Raw genomic sequence first — 24,048 nt, 5'->3', positions numbered from 1 at the left:
GGATCATAGAAAAGCAAGGGAATTCTAGAAAAACATTGACTTTTGCTTCATTGACTACACCAAAACCTTTGACTGTGTGGATCACAGCAAAGTAAAAAAGTTATTAAAGAGGTGAGAATACCAGACCACCTTACCTGCCTCCAGAGAAACCTGTATGCAGGTCAGGAAGCAACAGGTAGAACCAGACTCCTTTCACATTTGGGAAAGGAGTACACCAAGGCTGTATATTGTCACTCTGATTATCTAACTAGTATGCAGAGTACAGCATGCAAAATGCCAGGCTCAGTAAATCAGAAGCTGGGATCAAGATTGCCAGGAGAAATATCAACAACCTCATATATGCAGATGATACCACTTTAATGGTAGTAATTGAAGAGGAACTAAAGTGCCTCTTGATGAGGGTGAAAGAGGAGAGTGAAAAAGCTGGCTTAAAACTCGGCATTCAAAGAACTAAGACCGGTCCCATCACCGGTGTCATCCAGTCCCATCACTTCATGGCAAATAGATGGGGAAGAAACAGAAACAGTGACAGATTTCATTTTCTTGGCCTCCAAAATCACTGCAGAAGTTGACTACAGTCGTGAAACTAAAAGACACTAGCTCCTTGGAAGAAAAGCTATGACAAAAGTATATTAAAAAGAAGAGGTATCACTTTGCCAACAAAGGTACATATACTTTGGTTTTTCCAGTAGTCATGTATGGATGTGAGTTGGACCATAAAGAAGGCTGAGTACCAAAGAATAGATGCTTTTGAATGGTGCTATAGTAGATTCTTGAGAGTCCCTTGGACAGCAAGGAGATCACACCAGTCAGTCTAAAAGGAAACCAACCCTGAATGTGCATTGGAAGGACTGACACTAAAACTGAAGCTCCAATACTTAGGCAACCTGATGTGAAGAGCCAACTCATTGGAAAAGACCCTGATACTGGCAAAGATTGAGGGCAAGAGGAGAAGGGGGTAACAGAGAATGAGATGGTTGGATGGCATTACTGACTCAATAGACATGAGTTTGAGCAAACTCAGGACATAATGAAGTACAAGAAAGCCTGGCGTGCTACAGTTCATGGGGTTGCAGAGACACACACAAATTTGTGACTGAACAACAACAACAAATTCATCTGTATATGTTATTTATTTTTTTTTACTATTTTTATTGAATTCAAAATAACTTGAGAAATGTTTTTAATCCTTAATATGTCCAATGTAGCATTGTTTTATTTGCGACTTGGAAATCATAATTGTCTCATATAAAATGCTCATTTGAAAATACTCAACTATAATAGTGGTAATGATGCAACAGTAATATTCTTGGTCTCCTGGCAACAGTATCCATGTGATTGTTGCAAGTGAGGTGCAGAGAATGTGAGGAGATCAGTTTATGGGGAACTCTCGAGAAGAAAGTTAGTCTTCAGAGAAGGTGGCGTTAAATTCAACAAAGTGTGCTAACAAAAGACCTGGTAGGAAATCTCATAGAAAGGGAATTTTATTACTTTTAGTTTCAGCTGTGTGTAAACATTGAAATTATGTTTTATTCAAAAACATTTTATTCAACTAAAGCATATATACTGAATATCTTAGAAAATTAGCTCTTTTATTAATAATTGTGTCTATATGGCTCTGGTAAAATTGAACACAGTTAATGTGCTGAAAAAAGCATCAGTGATTATTTTAATGTTTCATTTTCTGTGCTAAGTCAACAGTAATAAATGGGAGATGTAACATGTGTTCATGTAGTATCAATAATTATGTTTATTTGCAACTCCAAGGTAAAGGAAATACAAAACCCCCAGATTAATTGACTAACACATTGACATCTTGATAACCTGATAGTGATTATTTTTCAAAATTTAACTTCATAGATTTCTAAAATGAAGTATTAAAGTTCTGTACTTAATTTTTTCTTTTGATATCAAGTATGTTTAAGTACTACATATCAGTGAATGAAAGTTAAAACTAAGGTGATCAATAATCAAGTATGTTTACATATGTGTGTGTGTGTTTGTGTGTGTGTGTGTGTGTGTGTGTGTTAATCGCTCAGCCATGTCTGACTCTTTGCAACTCCATGGATTGGGGCCTGCCAGGCTCCTTTGTCCATAGGATTTCCCAGGCAAGGATACTGGAGTGGGTTGCCATTCCTTTCTCCAGAGGATCTTCCCAAGGCAGGGATAGAACCCGGGTCTCCCACATTGCACTCTTTACTGCCTGAGCCACTAGGGAAGACTCATTTTTCTTCCTATAAAGCACTCATTAGTTACCTCTTTTGCACAGTCTTTCAGTACCTTGAAAGTGAACTCTTATTTTGTGCTAATAAATCAATTAAATAATTTGTTAAATAATTGTTAATAACCTTTATTACAAGCAAAGGTCAGAAACAATAGGTTAATGGATTTAATATTACTAATCATACCTTAGTATGTTTCATTAGTGTTCAGTTCACTTCAGTCGCTCAGTCATGTCTGACTCTTTGTGACCCCTTGGATTGCAGCACATCAGGCTTCCCTGTCCATCACCAACTCTCAGAGCTTACTCAAACTCATGTCCATTGAGTTGGTGATGCTTTCCAACCATCTCATTCTCTGTCGTCCCATTCTTCTGGCTTCAAACTTTCCCAGGGTCTTTTCAAATGAGTCAGTTCTTCGCATCAGGTGGTATTGGAGTTTCAGCTTCAGCATCAGTCCTTCCAATGAATATTCAGGACTGATTTCCTTTAGGATGGACTGGTTGGATCTCCTTGTTGTCCAAGGGACACTCAAGAGTCTTCCCCAACACCACAATACAAAAGTATCAATTCTTCGGCACTCAGCTTTCTTTATAGTCCAACTCTCACATCCATACATGACTAATGGAAAAACCATAGCTTTGACTAAGATGGATGTTTGTTGGCAAAGTAATGTCTCTGCTTTTTAATATGCTGTCTAGATTGGTCATAACTTTTCTTCCAAGAAGCAAGAGTCTTTAAATTTCATGGCTGCAATCACCATCTGCAGTGATTTTGAAAAAAAAAAAAATAAAGTCTGTCACTGTTTCCATTGTTTCCCCATCTATTTGCCATGAAGTGTTGGGACCAGATGCCATGATCTTAGTTTTCTTTTTCTTCCATTTATTTTTATTAGTTGGAGGCTAATTACTTTACAATATTGTAGTGGTTTTTGCCATACTTAAGCCAACTTTTTCACTCTCCTCTTTCACTTTCATCAAGAGGCTCTTTAGTTCTTCTTCGCTTTCTGCCATAAAGATGGTGTCATCTGCATATCTAAGTTTATTGATATTTCTCCCAGCAATCTTGACTCCAGCTTGTGCTTCATCCAATCCAGCATTTCTCATGATGTACTCTGTATATAAGTAAAATAAGCAGGGTGACATATACAGCCCTGATGTACTCCTGTCCCTATTTGGAACCAGTCTGTTGTTCTATGTCCAGTTCTAACTGTTGCTTCCTGACCTGCATACAGATTTCTCAGGAGGCAGGTCAGGTAGTCTGGTATTCCCATCTCTTGAAGAATTTTCCATAGTTTGTTGTGACCCACACAGTCAAAGGCTTTAGCATAGTTAATGAAGCAAAAGTAGGTGCATTTCTTGAATTCTCTAGCTTTTTCTATGAGCCAGTGTATGTTGGCAATTTGATCTCTGGTTCGTCTGCCTTTTCTTTCCAGCTTGAACATCTGGAAGTTCACAGTTCATGTATTGTTGAAGCCTGGCTTGGGGAATTTTTAGCATTATTTTACTAGCGTGTGAGATGAGTGCAATTATGCAGTAGTTTGAGCATTCCTTGACATTGCCTTTGTTTGGGATTGGAATGAAAACTGACCTTTCCCAGTCCTGTGGCCACTGCTGAGTTTTCCAAATTTCCTGGCATATTGAGTGCAGCACTTTCACAGCATCATCTTTTAGGTTTTGAAATAGCTCAACTGGGATTCTATCACCTCCACTAGCTTTGTTCATAGTGATGCTTCCTAAGGCCCATTTGACTTCACATTCCAGGATGTCTGGCTCTAGGTGACTGATCCCACCATCTTAGTTATCTGGGTCATGAGGATCTTTTTTGTATAGTTCTTCTGTGTATTCTTAATATCTTCTGCTTCTGTTAGGTCTGTACCATTTTTGTCCTTTATTGTGCCCATCTTTGCATGAAATGTTCCCTTGGTATCTCTAATTTTCTTGAGGAGATCTCTAGTCTTTCCCTAGAATTTCTATTGCTTTCCTCTTTCTTTACATTTAACACTGAAGAAGGCTTTCTTATCTCTCCTTGCTGTTCTTTGGAACTCTGCATTCAAATGTGTAAATCTTCCCTTTTCTCCATTGCCTTTCACTTCTCTTCTTTACACAGCTACTTGTAAGGCCTCCTCAGACAACAATTAAAGTAATTTTACTTTAACCATTCATTAAAGTAGTTCTACTTTAAACTGTCAAAGATAGAATTTTGAAATTGTGTCTTTAAGGAATGCCATCCACCTGTTTTAACTTACGAGAAGTGGCTAAAGATATAGAGAAAAACATAAGGACTTAAAATATTTCTGGCAAAACAAAGAACAGATGGTGTTAAAGTAAGGGAGGGAACTCATGATAAAGAGAGTTTAAAAAGCCACTTTTTTTCCCAGAAATACTGCCTTCTGAATTTAAGTTTGTGTTTGTGTTGACAAAGATTGAAGTGGGCAAGTTACTCATTTGTGTGTCATAGGAGGAGTTAGATGAGTGCAAGGTAGGAAGACAAAAGCAATACACTATGGGAATGAGAAGAAATCTCCCTTCTCTTTATGGGAAGGAAGAAAAGGAGTATTATTCTACTGGAGAAAGTTCAGCACTAAAGAAAAAAGGAAAGTAGTGGAGAGATCACCATCCTGGTGTAAGAGGTATTCATGACTCAATATTACAGATCACCTTTTGTGTGGCTACAGATTACCATGGAAATGTTAAGCCTAGCAGGAAGGGAATCTGTGGAGTGAGTGAATGGGACTAGAGGAGTGTATTTGGGGAAGTAATTTCAGCACCCATTTGCCTTTGAACAGCAGCGGTTTAGCAGCCCTGGAAGTTGCTGCAAGTGCTTGCTCTCTTTGTTCTCCTTCCTTTCTTCCTTAATTTCTTTTCTTTTTCTTTCCTTCTCCCATTATTTATTTATTTTTGTTTTAGTTTCTGCATTTTTATTTCTCTCTATTTGACACCCCTCCCATTCTCCTGTGCGATTACCAGCAGGCCCCTCCAGAGCCTTACTCTAGTGCCACATCCCTGCCTGCTTCAGTTGCTCCTTGCCTGGAAGAAACTGAACAGAGCAGCAGTTGGTGAAGTGAGTTCTTGCAGCCTGCCAGAGGGTTCAGTGAGGGGAGAGGTGAAGAGAGATGCAAACAAAGAGAATTTTTTTTCTTCTAAGTTGTGTCTTTTTCCTTGAACATTCTGGTGAGTTCCTAATATCCTGCTTCTTCAGATAGTGTTCCTGAGTCATGTGGAAGGTGTATATGTCATTGACTATAATTCTGAGGCCCTTCATTTTCTGGAGAATCCTTGATCCCTTCAGTGTTGGCAGTGTTATCCACAAAGGGATATGAAATCTGGAATGATGAAGGGAATGCTTACCTGGTTACTTTATTTATTATGATAATAAATTTATTATTTATTATCATGAGGAGCTGAACAGGGTCCAGTGCAGAAAGGATGGCACTTTGGAATCACTAGGTAGCTTTAGCCCACAGCTTTCCCAGAAACCCATTGCACTTTAGAGTCTTCTCAGTGATATCCCCACCCAGTCACTCCCTCCAAAGAAAACTAGAGTTCTCTCTGGCCAGCTCCCTTCACTGAGGTTAATGACAGTTTGGAGAGTCAGCAAGTTTTTTCATTAGGTACGTCAGAAGTCAAAGAGGCCTGATTTGGTGGCCCATAGAATTTGCATAGCTATCAACCTCTGTCAACCAAATAAGGAAATATGGGAAAGAAGGAGGAGGCAGTGCCTCCAGCCCCCATACTTCCCACTGTAAGGGATTGGCACTAAAATTGAAAGGAGTTGGGAGACAATTCCTTTAGAATAGTACATGCTTTTAAAACTTAGAAGCGGCAAACAATATCCATAACAACACAAAAAAATAAAAGTGAATGCAACAGAGTGTATGCATGTGGATTGGGACAGAATTGGAAGAAAGTGATAAGATTTCTCAGGGATCAGGGGCAGAGGTTTAACCCGGGAGAAGGCAGTTCATTTTCAGGTTCTATAAATCATGCCTTTAAATTTAGAGCTGCTTCTCTTTGGGACCTTTGTGTTCTTTTCTCTAGGTGCCTGCCATGTTTATCTTTATTGTCCCAACGCACTTTTCACCTGAGCTTTTCCACTCAAAAGACCATCTTTTAGCATGGTGCCACCCATATATAAGAATTTTATGAACAGGTTATTTCCCTTTCATCTGTGGCAAAAACTGAAAATTCATGTAAATTTTCAGTCGGTAAGAACACTGAATTTTAGAATGTGAAATGGAGTTAAGCATAGTATTTGAAAAGAGATGGTCATAAAATGGAGACAATGACAGATCAGGATGTGAATAACACTGAAATAGAAACTATATGTGTGCCTTGTTCTAGGTCTGAATGAAAGCTTGCACACTTCCACTATTTTCTGGTACAAGAGAAATGGATGTTCTCTTTTCTTTCCCTCCATGGGTCAAGCATAATTACAATAAGCACAGCAACATCTCTTAGCATTTTATCACTTCTAGTAGTTGAAAATTTTTATTAAATACATTTTAAAATTGGCTTAAGATGTCATTTTAAAAATAATGAAAATTTAAAAAAGACTTTTTTCTAAAGCTTCATAATCATCTGAGGTACATTTGTAAGAAGTTATACATTTGGAAAATGAAAGTGAATCTTTGCAAATGCAATAGTTTTGTGAATTGACTTAAACTGTAACTGTTTTAGCATTAGAAATTATGTGACTCATTCTTCAGAACCAAATTTGAAAATAACTAATGCTAAAAATGAACAGGTATTGAGAACTCCCTCCTGAATCTTTAAATGCTATAAACTTGTAAACTAAACACTGTCTTATGGCATAAGTGGTACATGTTGTAGGACTCAAGTACTGAGATCAATTACAAATCTGCTAAAATAGCACAGATCAATGTTGCAATTCTAAATTCAATAATATATAAATTAAATATCAGAATGTTATTTATATTAAAAACTTTGAAAATGTGCAGTTTTACTTTTAAAGGTTCACATTTTCACTTAAAACATTTGTATGTTGCCACATTTAAACCTGAAATATGTTTTAAGATTGCTTTATAGCTAATCTTTTGAATGTAATTGGCCGAAAAGTCCACAAGGAGGAACGAATGCTTTATCTTAAACAATAATTTTTAGTCAAGATATTTATTTTGAACAGATTTTAAAATAACTGTCTATTAGAGCAACTGATAAATGCATTGTGATTATGGTGTTTATAAAAAGAATTTCATAGATTGCCCACAGAGCTTAATGTTAGTACTAGTTTTTATAGAAAATGTCATTTGTCTACAATTTGACTCAAAACTCAGGTTTATTTTTATCCTTATATGTAAAACCTACTCCAATTTTAGTGGAACAAGTAACTAATGAATCTCATTGAAAGGAAAAACAAGTTCTTTGGAATTGTCTAACTTCAGTTTTACTTTATGCACACTTTTGAAACTTCAGCCATCACATTTTAAAAACTTCATTTATCACATTTATAAAAATTAGTATGACAGCCAAAGAGAAAGAGTCTACTTCAAGGTGCTGCAGCTAAGAATTTTTATTTAAAGATGCATTAAACTGCATGAGGTCAACCTTAAGTACATCTATCTTTATTTTCTTACATCCTGCAACTAGTTTCATCTGTCATGTACAGGCCTATCTCATTTTATTGTGCATTACTTTATTACACTTAAGAAATACTGTATTTGTTTTATTACAAATTGAAGGTTTGTGACAACCATGCTTTTTAAAAATTTATTTATTTTTTAATTGAAGGATAATTGCTTTACAGAATTTTGTTGATTTCTGTCAAACCAACATGAATCAGCCATAGGTATACATATGTCCCCTCTCTCTTGAACCTCCCTCCCATCTCCCTCCCCGTCCCACCCCTCTAAGGCTGATACAGAGCTCCTGTTTGAGTTCCCTGAGACATACAGCAAATTCCCGAAGGCTATCTATTTTACATACGGTGATGTAAGTTTCCATGTTACTCTCTGTATACACTTCACCTTCTCTTCCCCTCTCCCTGTGTCCATAAGTCTGTTCTCTATATCTGTGTCTCCATTGCTGCCCTGCAAATAAGTTATTCAGTACCATCTTTCTAGATTCGTTAGTATATATGCATTAGTATACAATGTTTATCTTTCTCTTTCTTACTTACTTCACTCTGTATAATAGACTCTAGGTTCATCAACCTCATTAGAACTGACTCAATTGTGTTCCTTTTTATTGCTGAGTAATATTCCATTGTGTATATGTACCAGAACTTCTTTATCCATTCTTCTGCCATGGACATCTAGGTTACTTCCACATTCTAGCTATTGTATTGTAAGTAGTGTTTCAATAAACAATGGGGTACATGTGTCTTTTTGAATGTTGGTTTCCTAAGGGTATATGCCTAGGGCCCATATATTGCTGGGTCATATGGTGGTTTTATGCCTAGTTTTTTAAGCAATCTCCATACCATCTTCCATAGTGGCTGTGTCAGTTTACATTACCATCAATGGTGCAAGAAGATTCCCTTTCTCCACACCCTCTCAAGCATTTATTGTCTGTAGACTTTTTGATGGTGGCCATTCTCACTGGTGTGAGGTGATATCTCACTGTAGTTTTGGTTTGCTTTTCTCTAATAATGAGCCATGTTGAGCATCTTTTCATGTGTTAGCCATCTGTATGTCTTCTTTGGAGAAATTTCTGTTTAGGTCTTTTTTCCCACTTTTTGATTGGGTTGTTTATTTTTCTGGTATTGAGTTATATGAGCTGCTTGTATATTTTTGAAATTAATCCTTTGTCAGTTGTTTCATTTGCTATTATCTCCTCCCATTCTGAAGGTTGTCTTTTCACCTTGCTTATAGCTTCCTTTGCTGTGCCAAAGCTTTTAAGTTTAATCAGGCCACACTTGTCTACTTTTGTTTTTATTTCCATTACCCTAGGAGGTGGGTCATAGAGGATCTTGCTTTATGTCTTCAAGTGTCCTGCCTATGTAACCATTCTTAAATAAGTATATTGGCATCATTTTTCCAACAGCAGTTTCTCACTTTGTGCACCTTTCACGTTTTGTCAATTCTTGCAGTATTCAGACTTTTCATTGTTATTATATTTGTTATGGTATACTGTGATTGGTGATCTTTGATGTTACTGTTATAATTGTCTTGGAGCACCAAGAACAATGACCGTATAAGGCTGTGAACTTAATTGATAAATGTTGTGTGTGTTCTGAGTGCTCCACTGAACAGCCTTTCCCCCATATCTCTCCCCTCCTCAGGCCTTCCTATTCCCTGAGACATAACAATATTGAAATTAGGCCAATTAATAACCCTACAATGACTTCTCTAAGTGTTCACTTGAAAAAGTCACACATCTCTCACTTTAAATCAAAAGCTAGAAATGAGTAAGCATAGTGAGGAAGGCAGGTAGAAAGTCCAGTTTAATTGAAAGTTAAGCTTCTTACACCAACCAATTCATGAACGCAAAGGTAAAGTTCTTGAAATTTAAAATGCTGCTCCAGTGAAGAAGTAGATTATAATAAAGCAAAACAGCCTTGTTGCTGGTATGGAGAAATGTTTAGTGGTCTGGATGTATTAAACAACTGATTTGCAATGTAGATGAAGCAGTTTTTGTATTGGAAGAAAATGCCATCAAGGTCTTTCATAGCTGGAGAGAATCACTGCTTGACTTCAAAGGTTCAAAGGGCAAAGTGACTCTCTTGTTTAGGGGCTGGTGCATATGGTGACTTTAACCTGAAGCCAATGCTGATTTACCATTCTGAAAATCCTAGGACCCTTAAGGGTTATGCTAAATCTATTATGCTTGCATCTATAAATGGAACAACAAAACCTGGATGACAGTATACCTGTTTACAGAATGGTTTGCTGAATATCTTAAGCCCATTGTTGAAACTTACCATTAAGAAAAAAAAGTTTCCTTTCAAAATATTACTACTCATTTGCAATGTGCCTGGTCACCAAAGAGCTCTGATGGAGATGTACAAGATTAATACTGTTTTCATGCCTGTTAACACAACATCCATCCTGTAGCCCATGGACTTATTTTGACTTCATGTTTTGTTATTTAAGAAATATCTTTTGTAGGGCTGTAGCCACCATCATGGTTCCTTTGATGGATCTGGGCAAAGTAAATATAAAACCTTCTGGAAAGGAGTCACCATTCTAGATGCTATTAAGGACATTAGTGATTCATGGGAAGAAGTCACAATATTAACATTTAATAGGAGTTTGAAATAACCAACCCTCATGGGTGACTTTGAAGGATTCAAGATTTCAGTGAAGGAAGTAACTGCAGTTATGGTGGAAATAGCAATAGCCTTTGAATTAGAAGTGGATCCTAGAGATGTGACTGAATTGCTGCAGTCTCATGATAAAACTTTAGTGGATGAAGAGATAATTCTTATGGATGAGCAAAGAAGGTGATTTCCTCAGATGAAAGCTACCCCTGAGGAAGATACTGTGAAGATTGTTGCAATGACAACAAAGGATTTTAGAATATACATAAACTAAGTTGATAAAGCAGTGGCAGGGTTTCAGAGGATTGACTCCAATTTTGAAAGAAGTTCTATAGTGAGTAAAATGCTATCAATCAGAACTGCATGCTACAGAAAAATCATTCATGAAAGGAAGAATCAATTGATGTGCCAAAACTTCATTGTCTTAAGAAATTGCCATAGGCACCCCAACCTTCAGCAGTCACCACCTTTATCAGTCAGTAGCCATCAACATTAGGGCAAAATCCTCCACCAGCAAAAGATTATGATTCACTGAAGGCTCAGGCAATGGTTAGTAATTTTTAGCAGTAAAGTAGTTTTAATGTATTCACATTTTTTTAGGCAATGCCATTGTACACTTTAATAAATTACATGCATGCATACTAAATCGCTACAGTCTTGTCCTACTCTTTGCGACCCTATAGACTGTAGCCTGCCAGGCTCCTTAGTCTATGAGATTCTCCAGGCAAGAATACTGGAGTGGGTTGCCATTTCCTACTCCATTAATAAACTACAGACCAGTGTAAATACAAATTTCATATGTACTGAAAACCAAAAAATATATTACTTGCTTTATTACAATATTTGCTTTATTTAGTAAGACAGACCTAGCTTCTCATTTGACCTAAGGTCTTTATTAATCTCACCCTGCATGGCTGTCTCTATTTTTCTAGCTCTAAGAGTTCAGAATGAAGGAGGAGTGGCTCCAACATGCCCCACACTACGAGGCTTGTGGGATCTTAGTTCCCTGACCAGGGAATGAACCTGGGCCCTTGATGGTGAGAACCCAGAGTCCTAACCATGGGGCTGCCAATGAATTCCCAATATTTGCTTTATTGTGGTTGTCTGGAACCAAACCCACACTGTCTTTGAAGTATGCCTGTAATCTGAAACATTCTATGGAATCATCCCTATCTCTGTAAAGGAATATCTGTTCTGATTTGGTGACCATTCTAAGCATTGCCTTAAGATCATATAGGTGGATGCTGTAGGAATTCAGAAAAAGAAATATGCATTATTACTGTTGACTCAAAGTAGTTGAGATATATAGGTAAATTGTTGATATGTAGTGATAACTGCAAAATACTCATGTCTTTCAAGGCAAAGTGAGTTAAAAGTGCATTAATCTTCAATCTCAGTCCTATCAATATTACGCATATTAGAAACAGACTTCCACTTTTAATTTGCATTCACTGTAATCAGGCAACTAAATCACTGGAGCTCTCTACTGTCACAGAGATCACTTTTATCCCATTTAAAGCAACTCACTTACATTACCTTTCACTGCTTTTATTTTTTTAATTATTTTATTTTTTAATTGGAGAATAATTACAATATTTTGGTGATTTTTGCCATGCATAGACATGAATCGGCCATGGGTATACGTGTGTCCTCCAATCATGAACCCCCATCCCATCTCATTCTCCACCCTGTCCCTCTGGGTTGTCCCAGAACACTGTCTTTTGGTACTCTGCTTCATGCATCAAACTTGTGCTGGTCATCTGTTTTACGTATGGTAATATACATGTTTCAATGCTTTTTTATCAAATCATCCCACCCTTGCCTCCTCCCACAGAGTCCAAAAGTCTGGTCTTTTTTTTCATTTATTTTTATTAGTTGGAGGCTAATTACTTTATATCTGTGTCTCTTTTGCTTCCCTTTCATGTAGGATCATTGTTACCATCTTTCTAAATTCCATATGTATGTGTTAATATGTAGTATTTTTGTTTCTCTTTCTGACTTACTTCACTCTGTATAATAGGCTTCAGTTTCATCCACCTCATTAGAACTGACTCAGATATTTTTATTATCCTAACTGGTATCACATGCTATGGGTTACCACAACAATCAAGCAAAAAAATGTTTTCTGCTGGGAATTTTTTCTTAAATTAATTTCTATTGGAGTATAGTTGTCTTATAATGTTGTGTTAATTTCTGCTGTTCAGCAAAATAAATCAGCTATGCATATACAAATACCCCCTCCCTTTTGGACTTCCTTCCCATTCAGGTCACCATAGTGCATTAAATAGAGTCCCCTGTACTATACCGTATGTTCTTATTAGTTATCTATTTTATAAATAGTATCAATGGTATATATGTGTCAATCCAAATCTCCAAATAAAAAAACCAAACCTGTTAAGATACTGATAGCTTACAGTGTTTAGTGAATGGTGCTGCCAGATTCGTGGTCTCTGAAGGAGAAGATGTAACTCTGGGACCAAAGACATGGTCTCAATCACTCAGAGCTTTTGTGTAGCAGACACAACTGGCTTGGTGGGCTAGGGGCATGGTTTTCGCCTTAGTCACGAGAGGTCCCAGGTTCAGATCCTGGATGAGCCCCCAAGATGATAGTTTAGCATATGGTGAACAATGGTCAGTACCAAATTTGTGGTCTCCAAAGGAGAAGATTTATTTCTGGGACAAAAGATGCAGTCTCAATCACTCAAGAGCTTTTGTGTAGCAGGGATTTTATTAAAGTGAAAGTGATAGACAAAGCTTTTGACATAGGTATCAGAAGGGGGTAGAAAGAGTACCTGCCTCACTAGTTTAAGCAGAACATTCTATACTTTTCTGTTAGCTGTTGCGAATAGATAAATGGAATGCCTCAAGGTTGTGAAAATTTTTCCCATACCCTTTCCTGTAACATACATTCTGAGATGATGTCATCATGGGATTAGCCAGAAGGAATGGGTTAACCCAGAGCTCAAGGTTGTGAAAGTTTTACCCAGACCTTTTTTCGTAGCATACATTTTGAGATAACATTGGTTCAAGACTAGCCAGGGAGAGCTTGATCTGAGCAGCATGTCCCTGGGTGAGAAATATCGTTTGTAATCATTAGCTGTTGGCCTAAAAAAAGCTAGTTTTTAGGCGAGATAGATTGTTGTCATAGTAACACAGAGCTTAAGAAAAAACATGTCCTATGTGAAATGGGCAAAAGAATGTATGGATAAAAGAAAATGTTTGCTGCCTCCTCCTTCTTGGGGGTCCCTAGACTCTCTGAGACTCCCTGTCAACCTGCTCTCTCACTCCCTGCTTTTTCTTTTAGGAGAATATTTCTGCTGAAGGGAAAGGGGCGAAGGAATCTGCTATAACTGCTTCCTGCTGGTGAGTGGTGCTGACCCTAGGTTATTGAAGCAACATATTCTCCTTACCCTTTTATTTAGGGTCTCTGATCTAAGGGCCCCAAATAATAACTAAAGGGGCATGAACAATCATTTGTAATTTAAAAGCTTTCAAACGGTTAGAAACAATTCCCATTATACAGATACAAATCTAAGGAGCAAACAGCAAGAATAAGATGATTACAATTATTATGGTCAAGATAGTTTTTCACCAAGGAGAGCTTGTAAACCAAGATTGTATCTGTGACCAGAGTGGAACATCAGGGGAGTCCATTTTGAAGAGTGACCAGAATCCCTGTATCACCATTATTTTGTCTGGGAAGTTGTTGTATCCTTTAGAAAGTGAAAAGGCTGAGACCAAAAATCAGTAAAAAAATTATTGTAATCAGTGGTCCAAACAAGAATAAGAATCAGGTTACATTTGGTAGTAATTTTGATCCTGGTCTAGATAGAGTCAACACTTGGGTTGCCCTGTTTATAAGAATGGAACAAACCCAGTTAGAAGTAGTTGAAAGAGTGACAACCTGAACTTTAACAGACAAATCTTGTAACAATTTTAGTGTTTTTTTAGGTATGAGAAGATGTAAGAACCTGGGCTCAAGAAAAATTGTTTTCCTGAAAATATCTGTCTGAAGGCCAGTTTTGTCCATTTTTCCCAGAGCACAGAGTGAGTGCCTAATTTCTGATTTCCACCTGAATTCCTTTCAGGGGATATTGCCATGTTTTAATCTTCGTAGAGGCAGATAGCAAGTGCCAGTTTTCAATCACAGAGCCCCTTCGTGGCTATGAATTTGACCATGGTTTGGGGGCATTTTATGACCATCTTGTAGGAAGGTTCATTTCCAGGTCTGTTGAAGATTTCACTGATAGGCCACTCAGTGTGCTGTTACTGGACTAGGCCTTTGAGTAGCAAAAGTTTCTGGACCACACCTGTCTTACTAGCCTCTTGGTCTAGGAAAATATTCTCTCTTGTGGCTTCTTCTTATATATAGAGTCACTCTATTACAATCATTGTCACACACTTGATAATGTAAGGGACAACATTTTTGAAACAGGCAACATTATAAGTAAGAACTTAAGTCAAGAACTTCCATTAGGTATAGCCCAGTGATATCTCCAGGTTATCTGATTTAGTTTGTTAAATGAATATAGCCTGTTGTTAATCTTCTGGTTGTAGATCTTGGAGCATCTGATCTTTATTTAAAGATTGGTTACTGAGATAAGCTTTAAAAGTGTCTTAATTAATAACTTAATTAAACCTCTTGGCAATATAACATATCAAAAACCATATTCTAAGAAGACTTTGTTCTTTTAATAGGGAGAGAAAACCAAGTTCCAGTTTGGTACCAGCGTATATTCACTGTGAAACAAGAGTTATTTACTTAGCCTAAGTAATAATAAAATATTTCGAAGGCAGTTTAATATCTTAAGGTACTTGTGCCATGCACAAAACGCTTTTCCACTTGTCACATACTTGTATACTTGCTACAGACCTTTTTTACACTTTCTGAATTCATCATTTTATTTGCCCATAACAATCACCTATAAGTTCAGACTTAACTTCCTTTCCCTTTAATAGAATGTAATTCCATCCCTTATATATGTTTATTAAAAACACACATCTTACTTTCCTTCAGCAACTATGGCAAATTAACCTCAGCAATATTATCCAAAGACGAAGACCACCAAGACATATATAAATCTGGACCAAGAGAGATCTCACAGTTTTTCGCTTGAGATTTAAAATGTCTTTTTGTCCTTTTTTCCCCCTTGACTTGAAGTTCTGCTAATTTGCTCACAGCTGGAGTTTCAGACAAGGTGGGCTGCATCTCTCAAGGACATGGAAAGAGTTAACTTCAGGATTTTTCTAGGCATGTTTTTGCTTCTCAGACAGGATCATAGTTCCAAATATATATATTGACAAGCCAGCTTTGTCCTAATTGTACATGTAAAAAGAGCCAGTTTTGCAATTTTAAAAAGATTTTATTTTAACCAATTTTCCCCAGATCCTAAAGAATATCATGGCCATCCAGTGTCAAAAATGTCATCTCTCCTTCATAGCTAAAATTTAAACCAGAGAGTGTTCAAATTGGCTCTGATGACAGGGGCAAACTGACTGATAAGATGTTGTTCCAGCAGGGATTGTCTCTCTGAGGAGATGAGGTCTTCTCTTAAATCAAAGAATGCCTGTATATAAGGGACTTTTTAGGCTCTGGGAATCAAACTTATCCCAGTTTTTCAAGATACAATCTAAAGGGGTAGTACTGGAAATATGTGAAGCTCCCATCTATAAGAGAGAAAAAGCAGCATCCAGCACTTTTGCTTCTCTACCAGAGGCATCCCTCCCTGCTCTAAATTAGGAAGAGGTAGACTCTCCACCAAAAGCTTCCTCTTTCTGACCATCTGGTTGGACTTAGTCTACCTTGCTGACACAGGTGCATTGTTTGTTTCATCTGACCCTCCTCGTTCTACCACTGAGCAGGGGTGGAGATGTGCCAGGGGGTAGACCCTGCAGCATCCCAAAATGTATTTGTTTATGTCCACCCTTCCTCTTTCCACAAATGGGGGGGTGGGGGTGGAGATGCACCCAGGGGTGGAACTAAGGCATCCCAAACTGTCTTAGTTGTCTGCCTTCCCTGTCTCACAACAAGGATGGGAGGAGATGCTCCAGGGGTGGACCTGGGAGCATCCCAAATTGATGTCCAGTCCTTTATCATCAAAATTTTCATTTGATTTCCCCTTTTTCCCCTGATGCCACCTGGGGTGTAACAGAGTAACCTTTTGGAGTGCTTTCCATGTACCCAAATCTTGGATTCCATGATTTGTATTCTCAGAAATCTCATGTTTGCTAGCATTGCCTCTATCCATACAGTCCAGAGGCACGATCGTGACAAGGACTCATCTCTGGGTTTCTGGGATCTCATGCAGGCTGCCAGGAGAGTGATTTCTTGCCAAGGAGATGTTCCTAGAGCTAGAGCTCCACCTAGCGCCCTAAAGTGTTCCTGCCTGCAGTTTATAAGAAAACAGCTGTCCAGGTTGGATGCATGAGACAGGTGCTCAGGGCTGGTGCACTGGGATGACCCAGAGGGATGGGATGGAGAGGGAGGTGGGAGGGGGGTTCAGAATGGGGAACACATGTAAATCCATGGCTGATTCATGTCAATGTATGGCAAAAACCACTACAATATTGTAAAGTAATTAGCCTCCAACTAATAAAAATAAATGGGAAAAAAAAAAAGATTAACAAAGAAAAAGAAAACAGCTGAGATGTAACTTTTGATCTCTAATAAGGTTAGGTACTATAGTACTAGAAAAACTTGAGATGTGAGTCTAGCTAGAAGAACACAACAGCATGGATTGAAAAACCTCCAAAATCTACAATCTGGCATACAAGGTTAGTAGCTTCAATTCCCTAAGCAGTTATAGAATGGTCAAAGAGCCCAGGAAAAGTTGACCGGAAAGGAAAGTTCGGACGATATGTTCATCCACTTTTGGCTGCTCCCCTCATGGGGACAAAGGACGCCTCTTGACATTGGTGGGACTGTATAAACCCCATGTCAGAATCCCCCTTCGGGTCTGCCTTAAGCAATATGAGGCACATCCATGGAACCGCAGAACCAGACAGAGCTATCACTCTGTGTTCGGTTGTATATCTTAGGCTCAGGGCACTCACACAAACAGGATACCTTAGTGTTACTAAACTGGAGGTTTTACAGTAAAAGAGCACTGGTTTCCTATCCAGGCTGTAACAAATTGCTTATTTTTGGTTGGTTTTATTTACATATAAAGGTCCTGGAAACTTTTGTATGGAAACAAATTTGATAACTTCAGTAATGTCAGTATAACAATGTGAATGATCTTTATTTTCAGATCATTGGTGATTAAAAGTAGGGATTAAATGAGGATTTTAAGCCTGGGGTTAGGCCATTGATTTATTTTTCCTTTTTGCCACATTGCGTGTCTTGTGGGATCTTAGTTCCCTGACCAAGGATTGAACCCAGGCCCTCAGCAGTGAGTGTACATAATCATAACCAGTGGGTCACCAGGCAATTCCCTCGGACATTGAGTTTTTAACTTTTACCTAATATTGAACAGGAAATTTGCCATTACATAAAGAAAATTTTCCGTTTATAAAATAAATTTGCATTTAAAAAAGGATTTGGGGAACTTATTTGTATATAAGTTAAAATGGCATAATTTACTTGTGGTATTGCTAAAATATGTATTAAGTAAATGATTGAATTCCCTAAAGTCTTTACATGAAACCAGCCAATGTCATTAACTATTAGTTTTCCAGATTGAGAATTTGAGGATAACAAACTTCTTTAGCTTCAAATAATTCAGTGATAATTCCAAGAAAATTAATTAGAAAATAAACACACCAGTTCTTATTGAATATTCTGTCCTTCATATAGCATTTTGTTCTTTCCATTGTCCTAAAGATATAAAGTTAGTTTATACTACAAAGATAATTTCACTTGACAGATGAATGACCATCATCCAACGGCCCAATGTGTAGTCAGTTCATTTATCTTTAAGGATTGATTTGGATATTGATATAGCTGATAAAATTGTATGAACATTGGCAATTACTGTGGTTTAAAATAAATCACACACACGTTATGTGGACCATTTCATCACATATACTCTTTAATTACTCTTTAATACTCTTTAATTCATTTATTACTCTTTAATTAATTTAATACTCTTTAATTCATATTCATGGGGATACCATATAAAGAAACTTCTCACTAACACAGATCTGCCATTGCTTAACTAGCCTTTTGCAACATGCTTGGGCTATCAAAGTTGGTTCTACAGATGTGAAATGTTGTTTTTTCTTCAGTCGCTAAGTTGCGTCTGACTCTTTGCAACCCCATGGATTATAGCACACCAGGCTTCTCTGACCTTCTCTATCTTGAAGTTTTCTCAAACTCATGTCCATTGAGTTGGTGATGCCATCCAACCCTCTCATCCTCTGTCACCTCCTTCTAATCCTGCCCTCAATCTTTCCCAGCATCAGGGTCTTTTCCAGTGAGTCATCTCTTCACATCAAGTAGCACAAGTATTGTAGCTTCAGCTTCAGCATCAGTACTTCCAATAAATATTCAGGGTTGATTTCCTTTAGAATTGACTGGTTTGATCTCCTTGCAGTCCACAGGGACTCTCAAGAGTCTTCTCCAGCACCACAATTTGAAAGCATAAATTCTTTGGTGCTCAGTCTTCTTTATGGTCCAACTCTTACATCCGTCCATGACTACTGGAAAAAAACATAGCTTTGACTCTGTGGACCTTTGTTGGTAAAATAATGTCTCTGCTTTTTAATATGCTGTCTAGGTTTGTCATAGCTTTTCTTCCAAGGAGCAAGCATCTTTTAATTTCATGGCTGCAGTCACCATCCACAAAGATTTTGGAGCCCAAGAAAATAGTCTGTCCCTGTTTCCATTTTTCCTCCCTCTATTTGCCATGAAGTGATGGGATCAGATGCCATGATCTTAGTTTTTTAAATGTTGTCTTTTAAGCCTGCTTGAAAAAGTGAAAAACTCTCCTCTTTCACCCTCATCAAGAGGCTCTTCATTTCCTCTATTTCTGCCATTAAAGTGGTGTCATCTGCATATTTGAGGTTGTTGATATTTCTCCTGGTAGTCTTGACTCCAGCTTGTGATTCAAACAGCCCAGCATTTTGTATGATGTACTCTGTATATAGTTAAATAAGCAGGGGGACAATATATAATTTTGACATACTCCTTTCCCAATTTTGAACCAGTCAATTTTACATATACAGTTCTAACTGGTGCTTCTTGACCTGCATACAGGTCTCTCAGGAGACGGGTAAGGTGGTCTGGTATTCCCATCTCTATAAGAATTATCCACAGTTTATTGTGATCCACACAGTCAAAGGCTTTAGTGTAGTCAGTGATTCAGTAGATTTTAAATAAGATGATTCTATTTGCTATAGTTTTACTGGGGAAATATACAACATAAAAGGCTAAATATTTAAACTCTGTTCTAATTGCTCCCTAGTTAAGCCAAATATGAATACTGTCTATATAAATCTGTCTTAAGCTCTGTGTAATTTTTATTTCTGGAATTCTAGAAAGAATGCGTAAACCCAAATCTATGTCTATAATGAAATTCATTTACTAGGTTTATTGTTTAAATAGCTTTAAGAAAGTATTTGAAAATCCATGTAATAACTATAAATAACTATAAATGTACCTAATTAGATCATAATATAATTAAATTTAATTATATTTATAATGTTTATAATTTTAACTTCCTAATATTCCCCCAAGTATAAAATTTTCTGAGCATGTCATATTACACATGTGCAGAAAACAAAATTAGGAATCTTATGCTTTTGTATATAATTGTTCTCATTTTGGAGATAAATGTAGTAGTAGCATTTGTTTTTTTTGTTTTGTTTTTTTTTCAAATGACATTCTTTATTTTCTTCAACCAGCATTTCTTTAAGAGCTACCAGGAACATAGAAGAGGTTTTGCATTAGGTACTCTCCTTACTCTCAAGCAATTCAAGGAGTTCATACTATAATAATGGACTTCAGTAATTTTCTTAAAAATGAAAGTAACAATACATATATGAAACAATAATAAAATGATGCTTTTGGTTTAAAAATTCTATATATTGCTTTTAAATATTATGCTGTTCAGTCAGTTGTGTCTAACATACACAGACATGCTATCTGATCTCACTTTAAATTCATGACAGTTAACCTCTATTATATACTATGGTTGTCATGTGAACAACATTTATACCACCAAAAAAATATACTCATTATAGTGTTTATGAAGAACGATTGAGAAAGCCCACAATTTCACATCAAAAATAATTACAACTCTAACAAATCTGTGAGAATGTTTGTTTACATGAACCAATCAATCTAACAATTTTGACACAATCATAGTGGCCTTTATTTCACTTATAGATTTGAACACAATTAGATGCACTGATAATTTACTGTCTAGTATTAGTTTGGTTTATGTTGAAGGTAAGTCTATACTTAACTTTTCATATGCTTTAGCTAAACATTGATTTCAAGATGCTAAATTTCTTCTCAATATTTTGCTTACTTTCTAGTTGATCTACTGACTTCATAATGTCTGAAATCAGATTCAGCAATCTCACTTGGGACCAAGTTATAACACTGGATAAAGTGTTAGATGAAGTAATTCCAGTTCATGGAAGGGGAAATTTCCCCACATTGGCAGTAAAACCAAAAGATATTATTCATGTTGTGAAAGATCAACTGATAGAGCAAGGAATTATTGTTAAAGATACTCGATTGAATGGCTCCACAGCAAGTTACATACTTGCAAGCCACAATGGAATCAGCTATAAGGATCTGGATGTCATTTTTGGTGTTGAACTACCAAGTGATCAAGAATTTCAGGTTGTTAAGGATGTAGTTCTAGGTTGTCTATTCGACTTTTTACCAAAAGGTGTAAAAAAGGATAAGATCACCCTGAATATTATGAAAGAGGCTTATGTGCAGAAGATGGTTAAAGTTTGCAATAAGCATGATCGTTGGAGTCTCATCTCTCTGTCAAATAACACTGGGAAGAATGTCGAGCTAAAATTTGTTAATTCACTCAGACGACAATTTGAATTTAGTGTAGATTCCTTTCAAATTGTCTTGGATCCCATGTTAGATTTCTACAGTGACAAAAATGGTAACCTAACCAATGAATGCTATCCTGTTGTGGTAGCTGAAAGCATGTATGGAGATTTCCAAGAAGCAATGACACATTTACAGTACAAGCTTATATCTACCAGAAAACCTGAAGAAATTAGAGGTGGTGGCCTTCTGAAATACAGCAACTTGCTGGTTCGTGACTTTAAACCAGCTTGTGAAGCAGAAATCAAGACCCTGGAACGTTATATGTGTTCTAGATTCTTCATTGATTTTCCTGATGTAGCAGAACAGCAAAAGAAGATTGAATCATACCTCCGCAACCATTTCATAGGTGAAGAAAAGAGCAAGTATGACTACCTCATGACCTTGCATGGAGTTGTGAATGAGAGCACAGTTTGCCTCATGGGACATGAAAGAAGGCAGACCCTCAATATGATTGCCCTTATGGCTTTAAAAGTACTTGGAGAACAGAATATCCTACCTAATACTGACAACGTAACTTGCTTTTATCAGCCTGCTCCGTACTTTGTTGCCGAGGGAGGGTACCCTACTTATTATGTAACATCTGGACAACCACCTATACTCTTTCAGCCATACCACTTTCATGTTCCAAATGGTATGATTTAAAAACACACACACCCACACACAATAGAAACTTTGCTTTAATTAAACACCTTCTAGAAGCAAGTTTCCAAATTTATGCAGTTATCAACTATTTTTATCATTTATAGCTTAAACCATCATAGTAAATACAATATCATCTATGAACTGACCTTTTAAAATGATTTTCAAATGTTACTGTTTAGATATGGCAACTTTCAAATATTGTAGACCACTTAAAATGATTTTCAAATCTGACTGACTACTTATGACTCAAATTTGCTATGACAAATACATTGGAGATGACTGAATGAATATTTGATTAAAATATAAAAGAACAGGCTCATGTTTTAAAATCCAGAGGTACAGAAAAGACCAGTGCCAACAATTCTGTATTCAGTCAGTTCCTTTGCTACCTTTACTTCATTTCTTTTTCTAGTGAATAGTACCATCAATGAATTTTCAATGCCTAACAAAAATGCCTAATTTCAAAGACAACAGATTCAGAAGACATTAAAATCCTGGACTTTGCAAGCATATACTTTGTTTCCTAATTGAATTCATTTAGGTACAAACTCTTACTATAATTTTAAGGAACACTGAAAAAAACAATTCTGTACAACACTGGACGTTAGTAATTTATCAACTATCAGGTTGATTTGTGGATCTGAAGAAGAATACACCCAGCTGGACAGCCAATACTGTGACCATTTATACAGATTTCTTTATTTTTTCCCCCAAACAGTTGAAAAGAATTAAAATGACCAACTCTGAATGTGAAGTTTTCTATCATCATCTGGTAAAAAAAAAAAAAAAAAAGACTCTAAATGTGAAAAAGCAAAAACCTGACAGAAGCTTTTATCCATGGCATTTACCATTTTTATGACCAATATGACCAACATCTTAATATGTGGAGATTTTACTGTTAATGAGTAAGTGAATATATTTTCATTATTACTCACTGAAGCTTTTTTCCATTTTGCCCTTACCAAAGATGTTTCTAACATGACATTCAAGTGCCTCCTCATGTGAGATTTTGCATAGTGCTGGAATTTATTCAGCAATTTTATATGTTCATCAAGAATTTGAATATCTACTCACTGTATCACATATTCTGCTAGCAATATGCCAGTGGGAATAAAGCAATATTTTCTTCCTACAATGAAGAAAAAGATCCATGACCAATATTACCTGGGATGACAGGAGGAGCTATCCTGAATGAATATAAATAAGACCCTCAGATAACTTCACTATTTTTACTTGCTTCTGAATTTTTATTAGTTTCCATCTCAGTTTTCATTGGCCATTACAAGTTTTTCCATCGCAGCATGGTCCAACAGGCATAGTCTGAGAATTTGGCACTTAAATGACTGTGCTGAATCCATCTTCTCTGTATTACGTTATTGGACTCGAGAAGTACACCAAAGATGGCGTTTTCAAATAACCAATATTGAGATGTTTTTTACCACAGTAGCTTTGACCATTAGTATATTTTTAAAGAGTTATATTAAAATATATATATTCATATATATGAATATATATAAATACTATATATATCTCACAAGCATGAAGCTTTAAAACATTGTAGTATTCAGTTCCTTGCTTGGGACAAATAAAGAATTTACAAATACTATATTAAAAAGAAAATTCAGTAGTCTATTGGCGATGTAATGTATTGGCTAAAAATGGCTGATCTTTCTGTCTTAATATACTCTTTAGTTTTTAGTTAATGAGTGTGCTTGTGTGTAAAATTGATGGATTATATGCTATATTAACAGTACCCCCCCAAAAAAGAAACAAAACAATTACAAGATGTATAGGAAAAGTATTTAGGAATAAAAGAACTATGATAGTGATGAGTCATGGCTAAAGATTCAGTATATTCCAGAGTAACATTTTATGATGAATAACAGAATTTTGAAGCTATTTGGAAGCACATCTTATCACCCATGTCCTTCCTTAACTTCCTTTGGT

The 24,048-nt window shown here is 36.7% G+C and overlaps 1 protein-coding gene across 1 annotated transcript; it reads left to right on the top strand.

Annotated features, from left to right (window-relative positions):
- Window positions 1-1,374: 1,374 nt before the first annotated feature.
- On the top strand, window positions 1,375-23,703 carry TENT5D (terminal nucleotidyltransferase 5D). Its single transcript, XM_043896978.1, has 3 exons — window positions 1,375-1,458; window positions 13,744-13,802; window positions 20,919-23,703. Exon 3 carries the CDS (start codon window positions 20,938-20,940, stop codon window positions 22,099-22,101), a length of 1,164 nt encoding a protein of 387 aa, XP_043752913.1. The 5' UTR covers window positions 1,375-1,458; window positions 13,744-13,802; window positions 20,919-20,937; the 3' UTR covers window positions 22,102-23,703.
- The last annotated feature ends 345 nt before the right edge of the window (window positions 23,704-24,048 follow it).

The sequence above is a fragment of the Cervus elaphus genome, chromosome X, assembly GCF_910594005.1.
Source record: "Cervus elaphus chromosome X, mCerEla1.1, whole genome shotgun sequence".
Taxonomy (NCBI): domain Eukaryota; kingdom Metazoa; phylum Chordata; class Mammalia; order Artiodactyla; family Cervidae; genus Cervus; species Cervus elaphus.
The sequence above is the reverse complement of the archived record's forward strand: the minus strand, read 5'-3'. Positions and strand labels throughout refer to the sequence as shown.